Here is a 19,557-nt window from a genome sequence, read left to right on the forward strand (position 1 = left end):
GAGGGCTTAAGTGGGTCGGTGCAAACTCGATGGGCCGAATGGCCTCCTTCGGCACTGTATGTTCTATGTTCTATCTGCAAGAGACACTTGTTCACACCACCGACTGACATTCCACAACTGACTTTGGGTTTTTACTGCTTTTAATCAAGTCCAGTGCCGAACTATGGAGCAGATCCATTGGATGATGCATCAGTTGACTTAATCATTTTGTATAAATGGTTTAAATCGTAATCGGACCGGAAAAGATGTTAGTGTATTGGACAATGTAGCTTGCCCATGGTTATGAGGTTACCCAGCATTCACCGAAAGGGAGAATATGCCCCATCTTCAGTATAGGAGAACATCGCGCATGCGCAGTGCCGCTCATGCTGGAGCATGCGCAGTGCCGCTCATGCTGGAGCATGCGCGGTGCCGCCCATGCTGGAGCTTGCGCAGTGCCGCCCATGCTGGAGCTTGCGCAGTGCCGCTCATGCTGGAGCATGCGCAGCGCGGGTGTTGGCAGTAGTTAGTACAGGGTGGTGTCGGAGTTGCAGGAAGAGCAGAAACTGATTGGAGACAGCGGGTGAGTGAGGTTCAATAGAGCCGGTATAATAAATACCCGGTGCAAGAAGAGAAGGTTTCATAAAAATCGGTTGTTGGCTTCAAACCTCAAATTAGAAGCTCGAGGCCCTGCGCTGGGACCGGTTTTGCAGCCGGAATCTCAAGCGAACAATGGATTGCGAGGCCGCCATCTTTATAGGGGGGCAATATGCAACAGGACGCATGCGCAGCGTCATTTTGTATAGGGCACAGTGCTGAGAGGCGCTTGTACGGTCGCCATCTTTATTAGGGGCAATTGACATTAAAGGATCATAGTAGCTCGACAATGCAGAATAGGCCATTCGGCCCATCGAGTCTGTAACGACTCTGAAAGAGCATCCTACCTATGCCCAATCCCTGGCTCTACCCCTTAACCCCACCGAACCTATGGCAATTTAGCTTGGCCAATCCCGGAGGAAACCAGAGCACCACTCCCTAGTTTTCATGGTCACTTTTTCCTTTTGTCGGCCCCACAAATGACCAGATTAATTGAGATAAATTTCACAAACTGCCTTTCTGTTTTTGTGGGATCTCCCTCACTCTGTTTTAAATCAAATTTAAGGTTTTTCAGTGGGAAACAAAACCAAGCAGCACATCAAGATCAGACGGAATCTCCCAATTAATTGGAACCTGAATATTGGTGCATTTTGAACATGGAAGGAAAAAGCACCATTCTCAGTGGGGAGAAAACATGGAAATGTGGGGACTGCGAGGAAGGATTCAGATCCCCGTCTGAGCTGGAAACTCATCGGCGAGTTCACAGTGGGGAGCGGCCAGTTACCTGCCCCAAATGTGGGAAGGGATTCACTCGATCATCAGGGCTGCTGACACACCAGCGAATTCACACTGGAGAGAGGCTGTTCACTTGCTCCCAGTGTGGGAAGGGATTCACTCGGTCTTCAGGGTTGCTCCAACACCAGTGTGTTCACACTGATGAGAGACCATTTAAATGCCTGGATTGCGGGAAAGGCTTTAAAATTTCTGCAAAACTGGTGCGCCATCAACGAGTTCACACTGATGAGAAACCGTTCAGATGTTTCCACTGTGGGATTGGGTTCAGGGGGTCAGAACAACTCACTGAACACCAGCGAATTCACACTGGGGAGAGACCGTTCACCTGCCGTGTGTGTGGGAAGGGATTCACTCAGTCATCCACATTGCGGACACACCAGCGAATTCACACCGGGGAGAGGCCATTCATCTGCTCTGAGTGCGGGAAGGGATTCAGTGATTCATCCACCCTGCTCAAACACCAGAGAGTTCACACTGGGGAGAGACCTTTCAAATGCCCAGACTGCAATAAGTGCTATAAAAGTTCTGCAGAACTGATGCGCCATCAACGAGTTCACACTGATGAGAGACCATTCAGATGTTCTCAGTGTGGGACTGGGTTCAGGGGATCAGAACAACTCACTGCACATCAGCGAATTCACACTGGGGAGAGGCCATTCACCTGCTCTGTGTGTGGGAAGAGATTCACTCAATTATCCACACTGCGGACACACCAGCGAGTTCACACTGAGGAGAGACCTTTCACCTGCACCGACTGTGGGAAGGGATTTAGTCAGTCATCTACACTGCAGACGCACCAGCGAGTTCACACTGGGGAGAGACCATTTACCTGCACCGAATGTGGGAAGGGATTCATTACCTCATCCAACCTGCGGACACACCAGCGAATGCACAAGTAATGATCATGGTTGGCTTTTCCTGAGAATCACAGCCACAACTGCTCCATGTTGGTTGGGATCTTGTTTGTAATTTCAAAATTTAGAGTACAATTCTTTTTTTCTAATTAATGGGCAATTTAGTGTGGCCAATCTATCTACCCTGCACATCTTTTGGTTTGCAAGGGTGAGCCATGGAGAGAATGTGCAAACTCCACACAGACAGTGACCCAGGGTCGGGATCGAACCTGTGACCTCGGCGCCGTGACACAGCAGTGTTAACCACTGCACCATTGTGCCACCCCAAAATCAATAATTTTATATTCGACTATAATTTAGTAGTACAAATTGGTATCTTATTTCGTATTTTGTGCTAAATTGACAGAAACCATTTAAAAAAAACTAAACCCATTCCAGCATTATCGGAAATCAGCCAGATATGTTAAATGGACATCCTTAATTGTGAAACAATAAGTAATTATTTAATAGATGTATTGTAAGGCTGATATAAATTGGAACATAAATTTATAACTTTTATAATTATAAACACTTTGTGTGATTTTTATACAATTATTGTGAGTCATGAGAATCGTAAAATGCTGCCTTTTCAGACAGGCTGGAAAAATAACATAAACTTTAACCAAATCCTTGAAGAGGCTTTTATTCAAGATGTATTAGTTGTAAATGGCAAACATTCGTGGGCAGCACGGTGGTGCAGTGATTAGCACTGCTGCCTCACGGCGCCGAGGACCCGGGTTCAATCCCAGCCCCGGGTCACTGTCCGTGTGGAGTTTGCACATTCTCCCCGTGTTTGCATGGGTCTCACTGCCACAACTGAAAGATGTGCAGGGTAGGTGGACTGGCCACGCTAAATTGTCCCTTCATTGGAAAAAGAAGAATTGGGTACTCTAAATTTTAATAAATAAATAAGTGGCAAACATTTATGTTAACCACTGATTGTTGGACAGTAGTTTAAGAGAAGCCAGTGTCTTTTCTTTTCCCAATTAAGGGCAATTTAGCGTGGCCAATCCACTTACCCTGCACATCTTTCAGTTGTGGGGGTGAGACTCATGCAGACACAGGGGGCAAACTCCACACAGACAGTGACCCAGGGCCAGGATCGAACCTGGGTCCTCAGTGCCGTGAGGCAGCAGTGCTAACCACTGTGTCACCGTTCTGCCCAAAAGCCATTGTCTTATAGTTTAAGACAATGTGTGTAATTAGTTAAAAAAACAATGGGTTAGCTCTTATTTAATTATTGACAATTTGCAGATCAATTGGCTATTTTCCAACAATTGACTAAGAGGAGCTTTTGACATTTTTAATGAGTAAAAGTAGAGTCTTGAGAGGCCATGTTTGGTGGGCGGGGCGGTGGGGGTTGATGTGTTAATCATTCTGTCGAAGCCTTCACTCCATGTCCTGGACTGAAAGCAAGGTGAGAAGTCTGTTCAATTATTAAAAGCTCAGCTTTCTCTTCTGTTAATTACTGCTAACTATGGGGGCGCCAAGGTCCCAGGTTCAATCCTGGCCCCAGGTCATTGTCCGTGTGGAGTTTGCACATTCTCCCTGTGTTTGCATGGGTTTCGCCCCCACAACCCAAAGATGGGCAAGGTAGCTGGATTGGCCACGTTAAATTGCCCCTTAATTGGAAAAAATGAATTGGGTACTCTTAAATTTAAAAAATAGAATGACTGTTAATTGACATTTATCTTTCTGACTTGTTAGTTTATCAATGTGAATTCACTATTTAAAGTGTTCATTCTTGTCAAATGGTCAAGTCTGTAGAACCTGATGTGATTGACAATTGGGGAGTTATTGCAAACAAGTATAAGATTTTTGATTTATCTGAACCAAGATTTATGGGGTTCACTAATTTGCCCCAACTGTAAATCACATCAAGTTCTCCAAACTTGACCATTTGACAAGAAAGAACACTTTAAATAGTGAATTCAGAAATTTTATTAACCATTAAATAGTTCAAATGTCAGAAAGGAAAAAAAGTGTCAATTTGCAGCGAAGGACGGGGTTCTTAGCACTGCGGCCTCACAGCGCTGAGGATCGGGGTTCTTAGCACTGCAGCCTCACACCACTGAGGATCGGGGTTCTTAGCACTGCGGCCTCACAGCGCTGAGGATCGGGGTTCTTAGCATTGCTGCCTCACAGCACGGAGGATCGGGGTTCTTAACACTGCTGCCTCACAGCGCTGAGGATCGGGGTTCTTAACATTGCAGCCTCACAGCACTGAGGATCGGGGTTCTTAGCACTGCTGCCTCACAGCACTGAGGATCTGGGTTCTTAGCACTGCTGCCTCACAGCACTGAGGATCGCGGTTCTTAGCACTGCGGCCTCACAGCGCTGAGGATCGGGGTTCTTAGCACTGCTGCCTCACAGCACTGAGGATCGCAGTTCTTAGCACTGCGGCCTCACAGCGCTGAGGATCAGGGTTCTTAGCACTGCTGCCTCACAGCGCTGAGGATCGGGGCTCTTAGCACTGCTGCCTCACAGCACTGAGGATCGGGGTTCTTAGCACTGCTGCCTCACAGCGCTGAGGATCGGGGTTCTTAGCACTGCAGCCTCACACCACTGAGGATCGGGGTTCTTAGCACTGCGGCCTCACAGCGCTGAGGATCGGGGTTCTTAGCATTGCTGCCTCACAGCACGGAGGATCGGGGTTCTTAACACTGCTGCCTCACAGCGCTGAGGATCGGGGTTCTTAGCATTGCAGCCTCACAGCACTGAGGATCGGGGTTCTTAGCACTGCTGCCTCACAGCACTGAGGATCTGGGTTCTTAGCACTGCTGCCTCACAGCACTGAGGATCGCGGTTCTTAGCACTGCGGCCTCACAGCGCTGAGGATCGGGGTTCTTAGCACTGCTGCCTCACAGCACTGAGGATCGCAGTTCTTAGCACTGCGGCCTCACAGCGCTGAGGATCAGGGTTCTTAGCACTGCTGCCTCACAGCGCTGAGGATCGGGGTTCTTAGCACTGCGGCCTCACAGCGCTGAGGATCGGGGTTCTTAGCACTGCTGCCTCACAGCACTGAGGATCGGGGTTCTTAGCACTGCGGCCTCATAGCGCTGAGGATCAGGGTTCTTAGCACTGCGGCCTCACAGCGCTGAGGATCGGGGATCTTAGCACTGCTGCCTCACAGCACTGAGGATCCGGGTTCGATCCCAGCCCAGGGTCATTGTCCTTGTGAAGTTTGCACATTCTCCCCATGTTCGCGTGGGTCTCACCCCCACAACCTAAAGATGTGCAGATTGGGGGAATTGGCCATGCTAAATTGCCCCTTAATTTGAAAAAAAATTGGATACTCAAAAAAATTTTTAACAGCAATTAGCAGTAATTTAAAAAAAATAAAAAATTTTTATTCTCCTTTTTCACATTTTCTCCCACATTTACATCCATCAACAATAAACAATAATCAGCAAGATATGTCAGTCCCCATAATAACAACAATGATCCCATCCGCCCACCAACCCCCAAACCTCAACCCGCATGTTTACATAAACAAATGACAACAAGGAATCAGGGATTACCCGTAGTCACCCTTAATCTTACACAGCTCCCACCCCCCACCACCCCAGGTCTCCAGCTCCTCCTGTCCACCGCCTCTTGTAAAACTCCTCCTCCCAACCTCGGTTCCTTCCCCCCAACTTTCCACCCCGGCAAGACCACTCGGACCCTGTTCTGCCAGGCTCCGATGGCCGCAGCCCCTCCCCCCACCTCACTCCCGTTCACTGGCCGGCTTAAACCAGCCAGCGTGGAGGCCCCCGCCCGGGTCCCTTTCCCACTTGCTCGGCCCTAGGAAAGCCCAAAGATCCCCTTTTAGCTCACAAACCCCGCATATCCACCTACACCCCGAAGAACCCTCATTACGAGTAAAAGTCCCGTCCCTTCCCTTGTCCAAATATATACATCGGCACATGACCATTCCTCAATTTGTCAGTTCTGCCACAGTCCTTCTGCTTTCGCAAACTCCTCCGCTGCTTCCGCCGTTCCAAAATAAAAGTCCCTGAGCTTGTAAGTCACCCTCAGCTTCGCTGGATATACAATGCTGCACCGCACCTTGCTAATGTACAGTGCCCTCCTCACCCGGTTGAAGGCAGCCTGCCTACTTGCCAGCTTCACCGTAAAGTCCTGGTATACACGTATACCAGCTCCAGCCCACTGCACCACCCGCTTCTGCTTGGCCCCGCTCAGGACCTTCTCCTTCACCCTGTACCTACGGAAGCACAGAGTCACTGCCCTTGGCGGCTCACCCGCCTTTGGTACAGGCCTCCACGCCCGATGAGCCCGATCCAGTTCATATCGGGAGGGATCCTCCCCCTCCCCCAATAATTTTGCCAGCATCGCGGCAAAGTACTCAGTCGGCTTCGGTCCTTCAACTCCTTCGGGCAGCCCCACAATCCTCAAATTCTGTCGCCTGGATCTGTTTTCCAGGTCTTCCATTTTTCTTCGCAGATCCTTGTTAGTATCCATCACCTTCCGCATCTCTTTCCCCCATCGAGGCAAGTTGATCACCGTGCTGCAATAACATCTCCTCCACTTCCTTCAGCGCCTCCCCTTGCTCTCGCACCTCCGCCACTGCGCTCGCCACCGCCGTCCTCACTGGGGAAACCGCCTCCTCCACCAGCACACTCAAAACCTCCCTCTCCTCCTTCCTCACCGTCTCCATGCATTTCGCAATCTGCGCCAACTGCTTTTCAAATTCCGCAGCCATCACCTTAGTTATTTCTTCAGCCGTAAGCAGTGCGGCCTTCCCTGGTGCTCCAGCCTCCATTTTTCCTGGTGACCCCGCGGTGACCTTTCCACTCCCCGACGGACCTCCAGCTGTTTTTTTCCCGGCCGTTTTCTTGCTCTCCCTCGACATTTTTCTTTGTTCCTTTTTTCCTCCTGTGTCTCCACTGTGCCTCCTCCGTGCCTTCTCCCTTCTTCTGCCGCCTCCACGGACCCTGGGACCGGGCTTAAAGCCCCGAAAATGCCGTTGTCGACCGGGAGCCCTCCATTGTGGGGCCGCCTCCCACCCGCCATCACCGGAAGTCCCAATTAGCAGTAATTAACAGTAAGAGTAGAGAGTTTATCTTTAACAATGAAGCAGACTTCCCACCACCCTTCTCAGACCAAGTCATGAAGTGACAACTCCCAAACAAACACTGAAAACAGCTCACAAGACGTCAATGAAGGTCTGAGACCAAACCCCAACAATGACCGAAACCCCAATATTTTAGTTTATTTGTAACACTGCAATGGTTCGCTCCAAGAGTGATTACATGAAGAAATAGAGCTTGATTATTTTTAAAACAAAACTTTATTATGAACGCAATAATAAGCTTTATTGACCCAAGTAGGCTTACTGCAATGAAGTGACTGTGAAAATCCCCTCATCGCCACATTCCGGCACCTGTTCCGGTACACAAGAGGGAGAATTCAGAATATCCAATTCACCTAACAGCACATCTTTCGGGACTTGTGGGAAGAAACTGGACTGCCTGGAGGAAACCCACGCAGACACGGGGAGAAGGTGTCAACTCTGCACAGACAGTGACCCAAGCCGGGAATCAAACCTGGGACCCTGGCGCTGTGAAGCAGCAGTGCTAACCATTGTGCTACCGTGCCGCCCATATATTAAACCTCTAACTTTACACCCAAAAAAAACAGTTTACAATTACCCCTTAACACAACGATACAATTTCTATTAAACAACAAGAAAAGAAACATACACTCTTAATCCATCATAGAATTAGCAGGGCATAGTGTAATACTTGCTTTGTAAACAGATTTGGCCCCAGTTGGCACCCATTTGGACTCTGGCTGAATATCTTCTAATAGCTGCTTCAACTAGGTTGTTTCAGCCTCTTCCTTGTTTTCAGAAAAGTCTGCTCTGCTCTTTAAAAAATAACGATCCGACTTGGAAAGAATTGTGGACGCAGAATCAGGCAGATCAGGATTCAACTCCTCTCTCTCTCAAACGTCCCCAAGTTTGCCTCTCTGCCTTTCCTGGCCCCGCCCAGCAATGACCTCATCTCCCCAAGCTGAAAAAAGAATGATCTCTGCAGGCTGAAAAAGTACATTAATTCCCCAGGGACCTCCCCAGTCAATCCACATTCTTCTGGTCAATTTCACATGCTTTTTCCAAGAAGCAAAACAAAATCCTTTTTGAAACCATGACCACTGCAGTCAAATGCACTATTCCCCAGGCTTTGAACTCTTAACTTGACCCAATATTTAGAAGCCAATATTTCTCAAATCATCACACATTAAAATGTTGAAAGCCCACTGTAGCCAATTGTTTGGAAACTAGCCAGTTGGTCTATAACTTGTCTATAATGAAATAAGAATGAGCCCATTGGTTTTAGCTAATTCCGCATCTTGTCTCAGCTTTCTGACAATGCTTCTTCTCAGCTTTATCTCTTCTCTTGAGGGAGGCTGAGTGACAACCAATGATTATTTAACATAGCTGTCTGTCATTTACATTTGAGACATATTCCTTCAAGTCCACATTACCAAGTTATGTTATCACTTTTTAAGCTGCTGCCTGAGAAGTACACAAGAATCTTAAGTCCCACAGCACTTTAAGAGTCTGTATTATTAATGAAGTGTTAATAACATGTTCATAATTATAAAAGTTATAAACTTGTGTTCCAAATTACCTAACATATCTGTTCATGAATTACTTATTGTTTAATTGTTTCATGATTAAGGCTGTCTATTTCACTGATCTGGTTAGTTTCCGATGATACTGATTTAATTTTTGTTAAAATGGCTTCCAATTTTAGCAGAAAATGCTGAAGGACATAGACAAACAAACAAAGAACAAAGAAATGTACAGCACAGGAACAGGCCCTTCGGCCCTCCAAGCCTGTGCCGACCATGCTACCCGACTAAACTACAACCTTCTACACTTCCTGGGTCCGTATCCCTCTATTCCCATTCTATTCATGTATTTGTCAAGATGCCCCTTAAATGTCACTATCGTCCCTGATTCCACCACCTCCTCCGGCAGCGAGTTCCAGGCACCCACTACCCTCTGCGTAAAAACCTTGCCTCGTACATCTACTCTAAACCTTGCTCCTCTCACCTTAAACCTATGCCCCCTAGTAATTGACCCCTCTACCCCGGGGAAAAGCCTCTGACTACCCACTCTGTCTATGCCCCTCATAATTTTGTAGACCTCTATCAGGTCGCCCCTCAACCTCCTTCGTTCCAGTGAGAACAAACCGAGTTTATTCAACCGCTCCTCATGCCGAATGCCCTCCATACCAGGCAACATTCTGGTAAATCTCTTCTGCACCCTCTCTAAAGCCTCCACAATCTTCTGGTAGTGTGGCGACCAGAATTGAACACTATACTCCAAGTGTGGCCTAAGTAAGGTTCTATACAGCTGCAACATTACTTGCCAATTCTTTTACTCAATGCCCCGGCCAATGAAGGCAAGCATGCCATATGCCTTCTTGACTACCTTCTCCACCTGTGTTGCCCCTTTCAGTGACCTGTGGACCTATACTCCTAGATCTCTTTGACTTTCAATACTCTTGAGGGTTCTACCATTCACTGTATATTCCCTACCTGCACTAGACCTTCCAAAATGCATTACCTCACATTTGTCCGGATTAAACTCCATCTGTCATCTCTCCGCCCAAGTCTCCAAACAATCTAAATCCTGCTGTATCCTCTGACAGTCCTCATCGCTATCCGCAATTCCACCAACCTTTGTGTCGTCTGCAAACTTACTAATCAGACCAGTTACATTTTCCTCCAAATCATTTATATATACTACAAACAGCAAAGGTCCCAGAACTGATCCCTGCGGAACACCACTAGTCACAGCCCTCCAATTAGAAAAGCATCCTTCCATTGCTACTCTCTGCCTTCTATGACCTAGCCAGTTCTGTATCCACCTTGCCAGCTCACCCCTGATCCCGTGTGACTTCACCTTTTGTACTAGTCTACCATGAGGGACCTTGAGTGTTCCAACAGGACACGCAACTGTCAAGCCCTGTATATTATGTTTCCTTTAGGTGTAAAGGCCTTACTGAAGTCCATATAGACAACATCCACTGCCCTACCTGCATCAATCATCTTAGTGACCTCCTCGAAAAACTCGATCAAGTTAGTGAGACACGTCCTCCCCTTCACAAAACCATGCTGCCTCTCACAAATACGTCCATTTGCTTCCAAATGGGAGTAGATCCTGTCTCGAAGAATTCTCTCCAGTAATTTCCCTACCACAGAAGTAAGGCTCACCGGCCTGTAGTTCCCTGGATTATCCTTGCTACCCTTCTTAAACAGAGGAACAACATTGGCTATTCTCCAGTCCTCTGGGACATCACCTGAAGACAGTGAGGATCCAAAGATTTCTGTCAAGGCCTCAGCAATTTCCTCTCCAGCCTCCTTCAGTATTCTGGGGTAGATCCTATCAGGCCCTGGGGACTTATCTACCTTAATATTTTTTAAGACCCCCAACACCTCGTCTTTTTGGATCTCAATGTGACCCAGGCTTCTCCAGACTCATCATCTACCAATTTCTTCTCTTTGGTGAATACTGATGCAAAGTATTCATTTAGTACCTCACCCATTTCCTCTGGCTCCACACATAGATTCCCTTGCTTATCCTTCAGTGGGCCAACCCTTTCCCTGGCTACCCTCTTGCTTTTTATGTATGCGTAAAAAGCCTTGGGATTTTCCTTAACCCTATTTGCCAATGACTTTTCATGACCCCTTCTAGCCCTCCTGACTCCTTGCTTACGTTCCTTCCTACTTTCCTTATATTCCACACAGGCTTCGTCTGTTCCCAGCCTTTTAGCCCCGACAAAAGCCTCCTTTTTCTTTTTGACGATGCCTGCAGTATCTCTCGTTATCCAAGGTTCCCGAAAATTGACGTATTTATCCTTCTTCCTCACAGGAACATGCCGGTCCTGAATTCCTTTCAACTGACACTTGAAAGCCTCCCACATGTCAGATGTTGATTTGCCCTCAAACATCCGCCCCCAATCTATCTTCTTCAGTTCCCACCTAATATTGTTATAATTAGCCTTCACCCAATTTAGCACATTCATCCTAGGACCACTCTTATCCTTGTCCACCAGCACTTTAAAACTTACTGAATTGTGGTCACTGTTCCCAAAATGCTCCCCTACTGAAACATCTACCACCTGGCCGGGCTCATTCCCCAATACCAAGTCCAGTACCGCCTATTCCCTAGTTGGACTGTCCACATATTGTTTTAAGAAGCCCTCCTGGATGCTCCTTACAAACTCCGCCCTGTCTAAGCCCCTGGCACTAAGTGAGTCCCAGTCACTATTGGGGAAGTTGAAGTCTCCCATCACCACAACCCTGTTGTTTTTACTCTTTTCGAAAATCTGTCTACCTATCTGCTCCTCTATCTCCCGCTGGCTGTTGGGAGGCCTGTAGTAAACCCCCAACATTGTGACTGCACCCTTCTTATTCCTGATCTCTACCCATATAGCCTCACTGCCCTCTGAGGTGTCCTCCCGCAGTACAGCTGTGATATTCTCCCTAACCAGTAGCGCAACTCCGCCACCCCTTTTACATCCCCCTCTATCCCGCCTGAAACATCTAAATCCTGGAACGTTTAGCTGCCAATCCTGCCCTTCCCTCAATCAGGTCTCTGTAATGGCAACAACATCATAGTTCCAAGTACTAATCCAAGCTCTAAGTTCATCTGCCTTACCCGTAATACTTCTTGCATTAAAACATATGCACTTCATTTTAAAAAAAATATATTTTATTGAAATTTTTTTTCCCTGAGCAACATTTTTCCGGCTTACAAAACAAGCGAAACGATAACAGTAACAAAACAGAAATTTTTAAACTTTTTAACAATAATAATAATAGTAGTAATAATATACAAGTAACAAAACCTCGTACTCTATTGACCTATACTCAACTGCCTCCCCCCCCCCCCCCCCCCCCCGGGTTGCTGCTACTGGTCATCCGTCTTCCCTCTAACGTTCCCCTAGGTAGTCGAGAAATGGCTGCCACCGCCTGGTGAACCCTAGAGCCGATCCTCTCAGGGCAAACTTTATCTGCTCCAGTTTAATAAACCCCGCCATATCGTTTACCCAGGCCTCCAGTCCGGGGGGTTTCGCTTCCTTCCACATGAGTAGGATCCTGCGCCGGGCTACGAGGGACGCAAAGGCCACGACATCGGCCTCTTTCGCCTCCTGCACTCCCGGCTCTTCCGCAACTCCAAATAGAGCTAACCCCCAGCCTGGTTTGACCCGGGCCTTCACCACCTGCGAAATCACTCCCGTCACTCCCTTCCAATACCCTTCCAGTGCCGGGCACGCCCAAAACATATGTGCGTGGTTTGCCGGGCTCCCGCCACACCTCCCACATTTGTCCTCCACTCCAAAGAACCTGCTCAATCTTGCCCCCGTTATGTGTGCTCTATGTAGCACCTTAAATTGAATCAGGCTAAGCCTGGCGCATGAGGAAGAGGAATTTACCCTGCTTCGGGCATCAGCCCACATACCCTCCTCTATCTCCTCCCCTAATTCTTCTTCCCACTTTCTTTTTAGTTCGCCCACGGACTCCTCCCCCTCTTCCCTCATCTCTCTATAAATCTCTGACACCTTGCCCTCTCCGACCCACACCCCTGAAAGCACCCTGTCCTGTATCCCCTGTGTCGGGAGCCGCGGAAATTCCCTCACCTGTTGTCTAGTAAACGCCCTCACCTGCATATATCTCAAGAAATTTCCCCGGGGCAACTTATACTTTTCCTCCAGTGCTCCCAAGCTCGCAAAAGTCCCATCTATGAATAAATCTCCCACCTTCCTAATTCCCAACTGTTACCAGCTCTGAAATCCTCCATCCATTCTTCCTGGGGCGAACCTATGGTTGTTCCTGATAGGGGACCCCACCAGGGCTCCCCGCATCCCTCTCTGTCGCCTCCACTGTCCCCATATGTTCAGTGTTGCCGCCACCACCGGGTTCGTGGTGTACTTTTTCGGTGAGAACGGTAGCGGCGCCGTCACCAGCGCCTCTAGACTCGTCCCTTTACAGGACCTTCTCTCCAGCCTTTTCCACGCCGCTCCCTCACCCTCCATCATCCATCTACGTATCATTGCCACATTGGCGGCCCAATAATATCTCCCAAATTCGGTAGTGCCAGTCCTCCTCTGTCCCTACTGCGCTGCAGGAACCCCCTCCTTACTCTCGGAACTTTCCCTGCCCACACAAAGCTCGTAATGCTCCTATCTATTTTATTAAAAAAGGTCCTGGTGATTAAAATAGGGAGACATTGAAATACAAATAAGAACCTCGGGAACCATCATCTTAATTGCCTGCACCCTGCCCGCCAGCGATAAAGGCTGCATGTCCCACCTCTTAAAGTCCTCCTCCATTTGTTCTACCAGCCGTGTCAGATTAAGTCTGTGCAAGGTTCCCCAGCTCCTAGCGATCTGAATCCCCAAGTATCGGAAGTTTCTTTCCACTTTCCTTAGCGGTAAACCTTCTATCTCTTTACTCTGGTCCCCTGGATGTATCACATATAATTCACTCTTCCCCATGTTTAACCTATACCCCGAAAATTCCCCGAACCTCCTCAAGATTCGCATAACCTCTATCATCCCCCCCGCTGGGTCCGACACGTATAGCAATAGGTCATCCACGTATAACGAGACTCGGTGTTCTTCTCCCCCTCTAGTCACCCCTCTCCATTTCCTGGAGTCTCTCAGCGCCATGGCCAGAGGTTCAATTGCCAGCGCAAACAACAATGGAGACAGCGGGCATCCCTGTCTTGTTCCCCTATATAATCGGAAATACTCCGATCTATGTCGACCTGTAACTACGCTTGCCGTTGGTGCCCCATAAAGTAGTCTAACCCAGCGAATAAATCTGTTCCCAAACCCAAACCTCCTTAACACTTCCCATAAATACTCCCACTCCACCCTATCAAATGCCTTCTCTGCGTGCATTGCCGCCACTATCTCTGCCTCCCCCTCCACTGAGGGCATCATTTTCAACCCTAATAGCCGTCGCACGTTAACATTCAATTGTCTCCCTTTTACGAACCCTGTCTGGTCTTCGTGCACCACCCCTGGGACACAGTCCTATATCCTCGATGCCAGCACCTTTGCTAGCAGTTTGGCGTCCACGTTCCATAGTGAAATAGGTCTGGAGGACCCACACTGCATCGGATCTTTGTCCCTCTTCAAAATTAGCGATATCGTCGCCTCCGACATTGTCGGGGGTAGTGTCCCCTCTTCCCTGGCCTCATTGAACGTCCTTGCCAACAACGGGGCCAACAAGTCCACATATTTTCTGTAGAATTCCACCGGGAACCCGTCTGGCCCCGGGGCCTTCCCTGCTTGCATGCTTCCCAGTCCCTTAATAACCTCGTCCACCTCAATCGGCGCCCCCAGGCCTGCCACCGCCTGCTCCTCCACTTTCGGGAACCTCAACTGGTCCAGGAACTGCCGCATCCCCTCCTCTCCCTCTGGGGGCTGAGACCTATACAGTTCTTCATAAAAGGTCTTAAACACCTCATTTATCTTTCCTGCCCTTCGCACGGTGTCTCCCCTTTCATCCCTAATTCCTCCTATCTCCCTCGCTGCAGCCCTCTTTCGCAGTTGGTGCGCCAACAGGCGACTAGCCTTTTCCCCATATTCATACCTCCTCCCCTGTGCCTTCCTCCACAGTACCTCCGCCTTTCTGGTGGTCAGAAGGTCAAACTCGGTCTGGAGTCGTCTCCTTTCCCTGTACAGCTCCTCCTCCGGGGTCTCTGCAAATTCCCTGTCCACCCTTAAAATTTCCCCCAGTAATCTATCCCTTTCCTTGGCCTCTGTTTTCCTTTTGTGGGCCCCAATAGAAATCAGCTCTCCTCTGACCACCGCTTTTAGTGCTTCCCAGACCACCCCCACAGGGACCTCGCCGTCGTCATTGACCTCCAGGTATCTCTCGATACACCCCCTCACTCTTGCACACACTCCCTCATCCGCCATCAGTCCCACATCTAATCGCCAGAGTGTTCTCTGCTCCCTGTCCTCTCCTACTTCCAGGTCCACCCAATGTGGGGCATGATCCGAAACCGCTATGGCTGAGTATTCAGTTTCTTCCACCCTAGAGATCAACGACCTTCCTAGAACAAAAAAATCTATCCGGGAGTACACTTTATGGACGTGGGAGAAGAAGGAATACTCCCTAGCCCTGGGTCTAAGAAATCGCCATGGATCCACTCCCCCCATTTGGTCCATAAACCCCTTAAGTACCTTGGCTGCTGCCGGCCTTCTTCCAGTCCTTGAGCTGGATCTATCTAGCCCCGGGTCCAGCACCGTATTAAAGTCCCCTCCTAAAATCAAATTTCCTGCCTCCAGGTCCGGAATACGCCCCAGCATCCGTCTCATGAACCCCGCATCGTCCCAATTTGGGGCATACACATTAACCAACACGACCTCCATTCCCTCCAGCCTACCACTCACCATTACATATCTACCTCCACTATCTGCTACGATGTTCTTTGCTTCAAATGCTACCCGTTTCCCCACCAAAATGGCCACCCCTCTGTTCTATGCGTCCAGTCCTGAGTGGAACACCTGTCCCACCCATCCTTTCCTTAGCCTAACTTGGTCCGCCACCTTTAGGTGCGTCTCTTCGAGCATAACCACGTCTGCCCTTAGTCCTTTCAAATGCGCGAGCGCTCGGGCCCTTTTTATCGGCCCATTCAGGCCTCTCACGTTCCACGTGATCAGCCTCACTGGGGGGCTACCTGCCCCCCTCCCGTGTCGACTAGCCATTACCTTCTCTAGGCCAGTCCCATATCCCGCCTCCGCGCTCCCGCTCGCTCCCCCAGCGTCGCATTCCGCCCCCGACCACCTTCTCTTTAGCCATTTCCTTTTGGATTTCCGCAGCAGCAACCCAGTTGTCCCCTTCCCCCCTCCCCCCCCGCTAGATCCCTATCTAGCTTGATTGCTCCCCCCATATCACTTCCGTAAGTCAGCTGACTTCAACTGACCCTGGCTACTCCTGCTCGCTCCTCGGCCCCCCCCCCCCGGTGTGAGGGAACTCCCATCCGCCTTGCGCCTGTTTTCCCGCCTTATTCTTTCTGGCACGGGAACATCCCTTTACCTGTCCCGCCTCTTATGGCGCAGCTCCCTTTCCCCTCCCCCTCTCCTTCCCCATTCTCTCACTATGTCCCGCCTCTCCCCCCTCACCGGCGCCCACATTTCCCCAGTGTCTCCCCCCTTCCCTGTTTACTTCTCGCTTAACTTTCACCATCCCATTAACAAAAACAATAATAACAACAATAACAGTTCCCTGCAGCATCAGTCCCTCAGTTCCGGTCCAGTTTCTCTTCATTGATGAAGGACCATGCTTCCTCCGCCGTCTCGAAATAATATTGTCTCTCCTGATACGTGACCCATAGTCTTGCCGGCTGCAGCATCCCAAACTTCACCTTCCTTTTGTGCAAAACCTCTTTGGCTCGGTTGAAGCTCGCCCTCCTTCTCGCCACCTCCGCACTCCAATCCTGGTAGATCCTTACCACCGCATTCTCCCATCTGCTACTCCGCACCTTTTTGGCCCATCTCAGGACCTCTTCTCTGTCCTTAAGGCGGTATAATCGCACGATTATCGCCCTCGGTGGTTCTCCCGCTTTTGGTCTTCTCGCCGGGATCCGATTTGCCCACTCCACCTCCATGGGGCCCGCAGGGGCCTCAGCACCCATCAGTGAGCTCAGCATCTTACTTGCGTACGCTCCACAGTCCACTCCTTCCATACCCTCCGGGAGACCTAGTATCCTAAGGTTCTTCCTTCGCGCTCCATTTTCAAGGGCCTCAATCCTGTCAGCACACTTTTTATGAAGTGCCTCGTGCGTCTGAGTCTTGACCGCCAGGCCCAGGACCTCGTCCTCAATACCTGACACCTTCTGCTCCACCACGCAAAGTTCCGTCTCCTGGGTCTTTAAAGTCTCCTTAAGCCCCTCAATTGCCTGTAACAACGGGGTCATTACCTCCTTCTTCAGCAGGTCCATGCACCGTCTCACCACCTCGTCCTGCTCAGGCCCCCATGTCACCTGTGGTTTCTCCGCCGCCATTTTGTTTCACTCCCTCTCTCTCTCTCTCTCTGATCTTCTGGCTGCAGATTCTTTGGGCTGCAGCCGCCGCCGCCGGTTTTTCCCTCCGTCTTTCGGGGGGGGGCTCCCTTCCCTCGCGCCTCGCACCGGGTTTTACAGCCGTCCAAGTCCCCGTTGGGGCTCTTAAAAGAGCCCGAAGTTCCGTCGGAGCTGGAGCCGCCGAAACGTGCGGCTAGCTCATCCCTGCCGCAACCGGAAGTCAAACATATGCACTTCAGGCCACCAGACCCGCTGTGTTCAGCAACTTCTCCCTGTCTGCTCTGCCTCAGAGCCCCACTGTCCTTATTCCCTAGTTCTCCCTCAATGCTCTCACCTTCTGACCTATTGCTCCCGTGCCCACCCCCCTGCCATACTAGACATATTAATTCAACTTACAAAATGATAGTCACAATAAAACTAGTGATTTTGAAACTATCAACTGAAGTGAATCCTATAAATCTTCTCACAATCTGCTCTTGCTGATGTTAGTAAACTCCGATCCATTGGAGTTTGCTGGGCTAATAATCCCTGTAACTGTGCTGGAGTTTAATATTCTGCATAAATGTGAGATAAATCAGCTTTGTTGTAAACACATTGTTGTAGATTTTTGTCTTTCCCACCGGAGTGTTTAACATCTCCTGTCTGGAGCTCAGAAAGGACAATATGGGAGGATCACACGACAGGAACAGAACTTCAGCCTGGACACAGTCCTTCAGGGTCACACTGAGAGGGACAAATGGCACTTTGGTCTTTCTCATCTCTCTTCACTGACAGCAAAGTCCACGTGTGGGTTAATCCTGAGGCGTGTAAGAAATGTATCCCAGCCGCTCTCTCTCGGGTTCAGAGGTCCTGGACACGGAACAGAAGCTCCTTTATAACTGTGTTCAGAGTCAGGAAGAACAATAGTGAATGCTGGAAACCTGTTTTCAAATCAGAGATTGGTGTAAAACTCTGACCTTTTTCTGGCTGAAGGTGAAACAGCAAGTTTACTTTTCCCAGCTGAAAAATACATGTGGTAATTATTTGGTGATCTTTTAACATGTTTGTGTGTCAGTCTTGAATCAATGACCTTGAGGCTGGTGTTACTAGTTTAAAATAAACCCATTTAAAATAAATTTGTGAAAATCAGCATTAAAATACCAGATGATGAACTTCACAGGAGTCTGCTAACTGCTGGAACAAATCTAGAACAGACATTGGATCTCCAGATACAGAAGGAGCTACAGTGTTTTTCCAGGATCCTGTTTTATTGAAAATCCGAAGTTCCTGTTCCTGGGTGTAAACTGCCGGCAGCTTTTTTCCAGTGACACCCAGGTTAACAATCACCATCTTTATTCAGCACAAAGTGTGGCAACGTCCATGCTCAGCCAATGAGGGAGCTCTGTCTCAGCCCCACCCCTGAAGCACTCTCTGACTGGTTGGAGGACCAGTCGTCTTCTCTCATTCTTCTTCATGAGAAGGGTCACATTAGACTCAGAACTCTGTTTCTCTCTCCACAGATCTACCAGCCCGTCTGAGCTTTTCCAGCATATTCTGTTTTTATTTCATTATCTCCGCTATTTCTTTCCACCACTCTCAGTTTACTCCCTGCCACTCATCTGTCTGGGTTCAATTGTCCAACTCCTGTCTGCAGACTGACAATAAAATCAATGACTAAATAATTTTCCCTCCTGGTCTCTGGGACTCTGAAACCCCGCCCTCTGTTGTGTCACGAAGATGGCCACACATGCAGTCTGCTTCCTGTTGAAACAAAATAGCTGCCGTTAACCTGACCCTGATATGGAGAAGGAGCCCTGGAGTTGCAAACATCGGGTCTGTTGGGTATTATTCCAGATTTGCTGCCAATGCTAAGTGTTACTGAACCTTCTGCGCCCATCTCCTGCTCCACCATTCCTCCATATCGCTGTCTCTGACACCACTTAGCAGATTCAAATGGGAGGAAAAAAAGCATCTCTCCTTCACTATTACTCAGCTTGTGCATGCTCCAAGAATGAACCCTGCTATTGCACATTAGCCTTCCATGGTGCAGACAGGGGACATTCATCACTGCAGGGAATGCTGGGTATACACATCTCCATTTTAAGTCCCAATTAGTTTAAATTATTTATTTGGTGTGATGGCATGGAGACTGGGGTTAGAGGGTCAATCAATAAAATTAGGAACTAAATACAGAATCCCAAATTGACAGACACTCTACAATCCGCCAGGTAACAGGAAAATGGAAATTAGTGTTGA

At 48.9% G+C, this 19,557-nt stretch overlaps 1 protein-coding gene across 1 annotated transcript; it reads left to right on the plus strand.

The window, feature by feature from the left end:
- The first annotated feature begins 494 nt into the window (after nucleotides 1-494).
- On the plus strand, nucleotides 495-12,128 carry LOC140421824 (uncharacterized). The gene is made up of 2 exons (XM_072506778.1): nucleotides 495-562; nucleotides 1,142-12,128. The coding sequence occupies exon 2, from the start codon at nucleotides 1,233-1,235 to the stop codon at nucleotides 2,268-2,270; it is 1,038 nt and encodes a 345-aa protein (XP_072362879.1). The 5' UTR covers nucleotides 495-562; nucleotides 1,142-1,232; the 3' UTR covers nucleotides 2,271-12,128.
- Nucleotides 12,129-19,557: the final 7,429 nt, after the last annotated feature.

This window comes from Scyliorhinus torazame, chromosome 5 (genome assembly GCF_047496885.1).
Source record: "Scyliorhinus torazame isolate Kashiwa2021f chromosome 5, sScyTor2.1, whole genome shotgun sequence".
Classification (NCBI taxonomy): domain Eukaryota; kingdom Metazoa; phylum Chordata; class Chondrichthyes; order Carcharhiniformes; family Scyliorhinidae; genus Scyliorhinus; species Scyliorhinus torazame.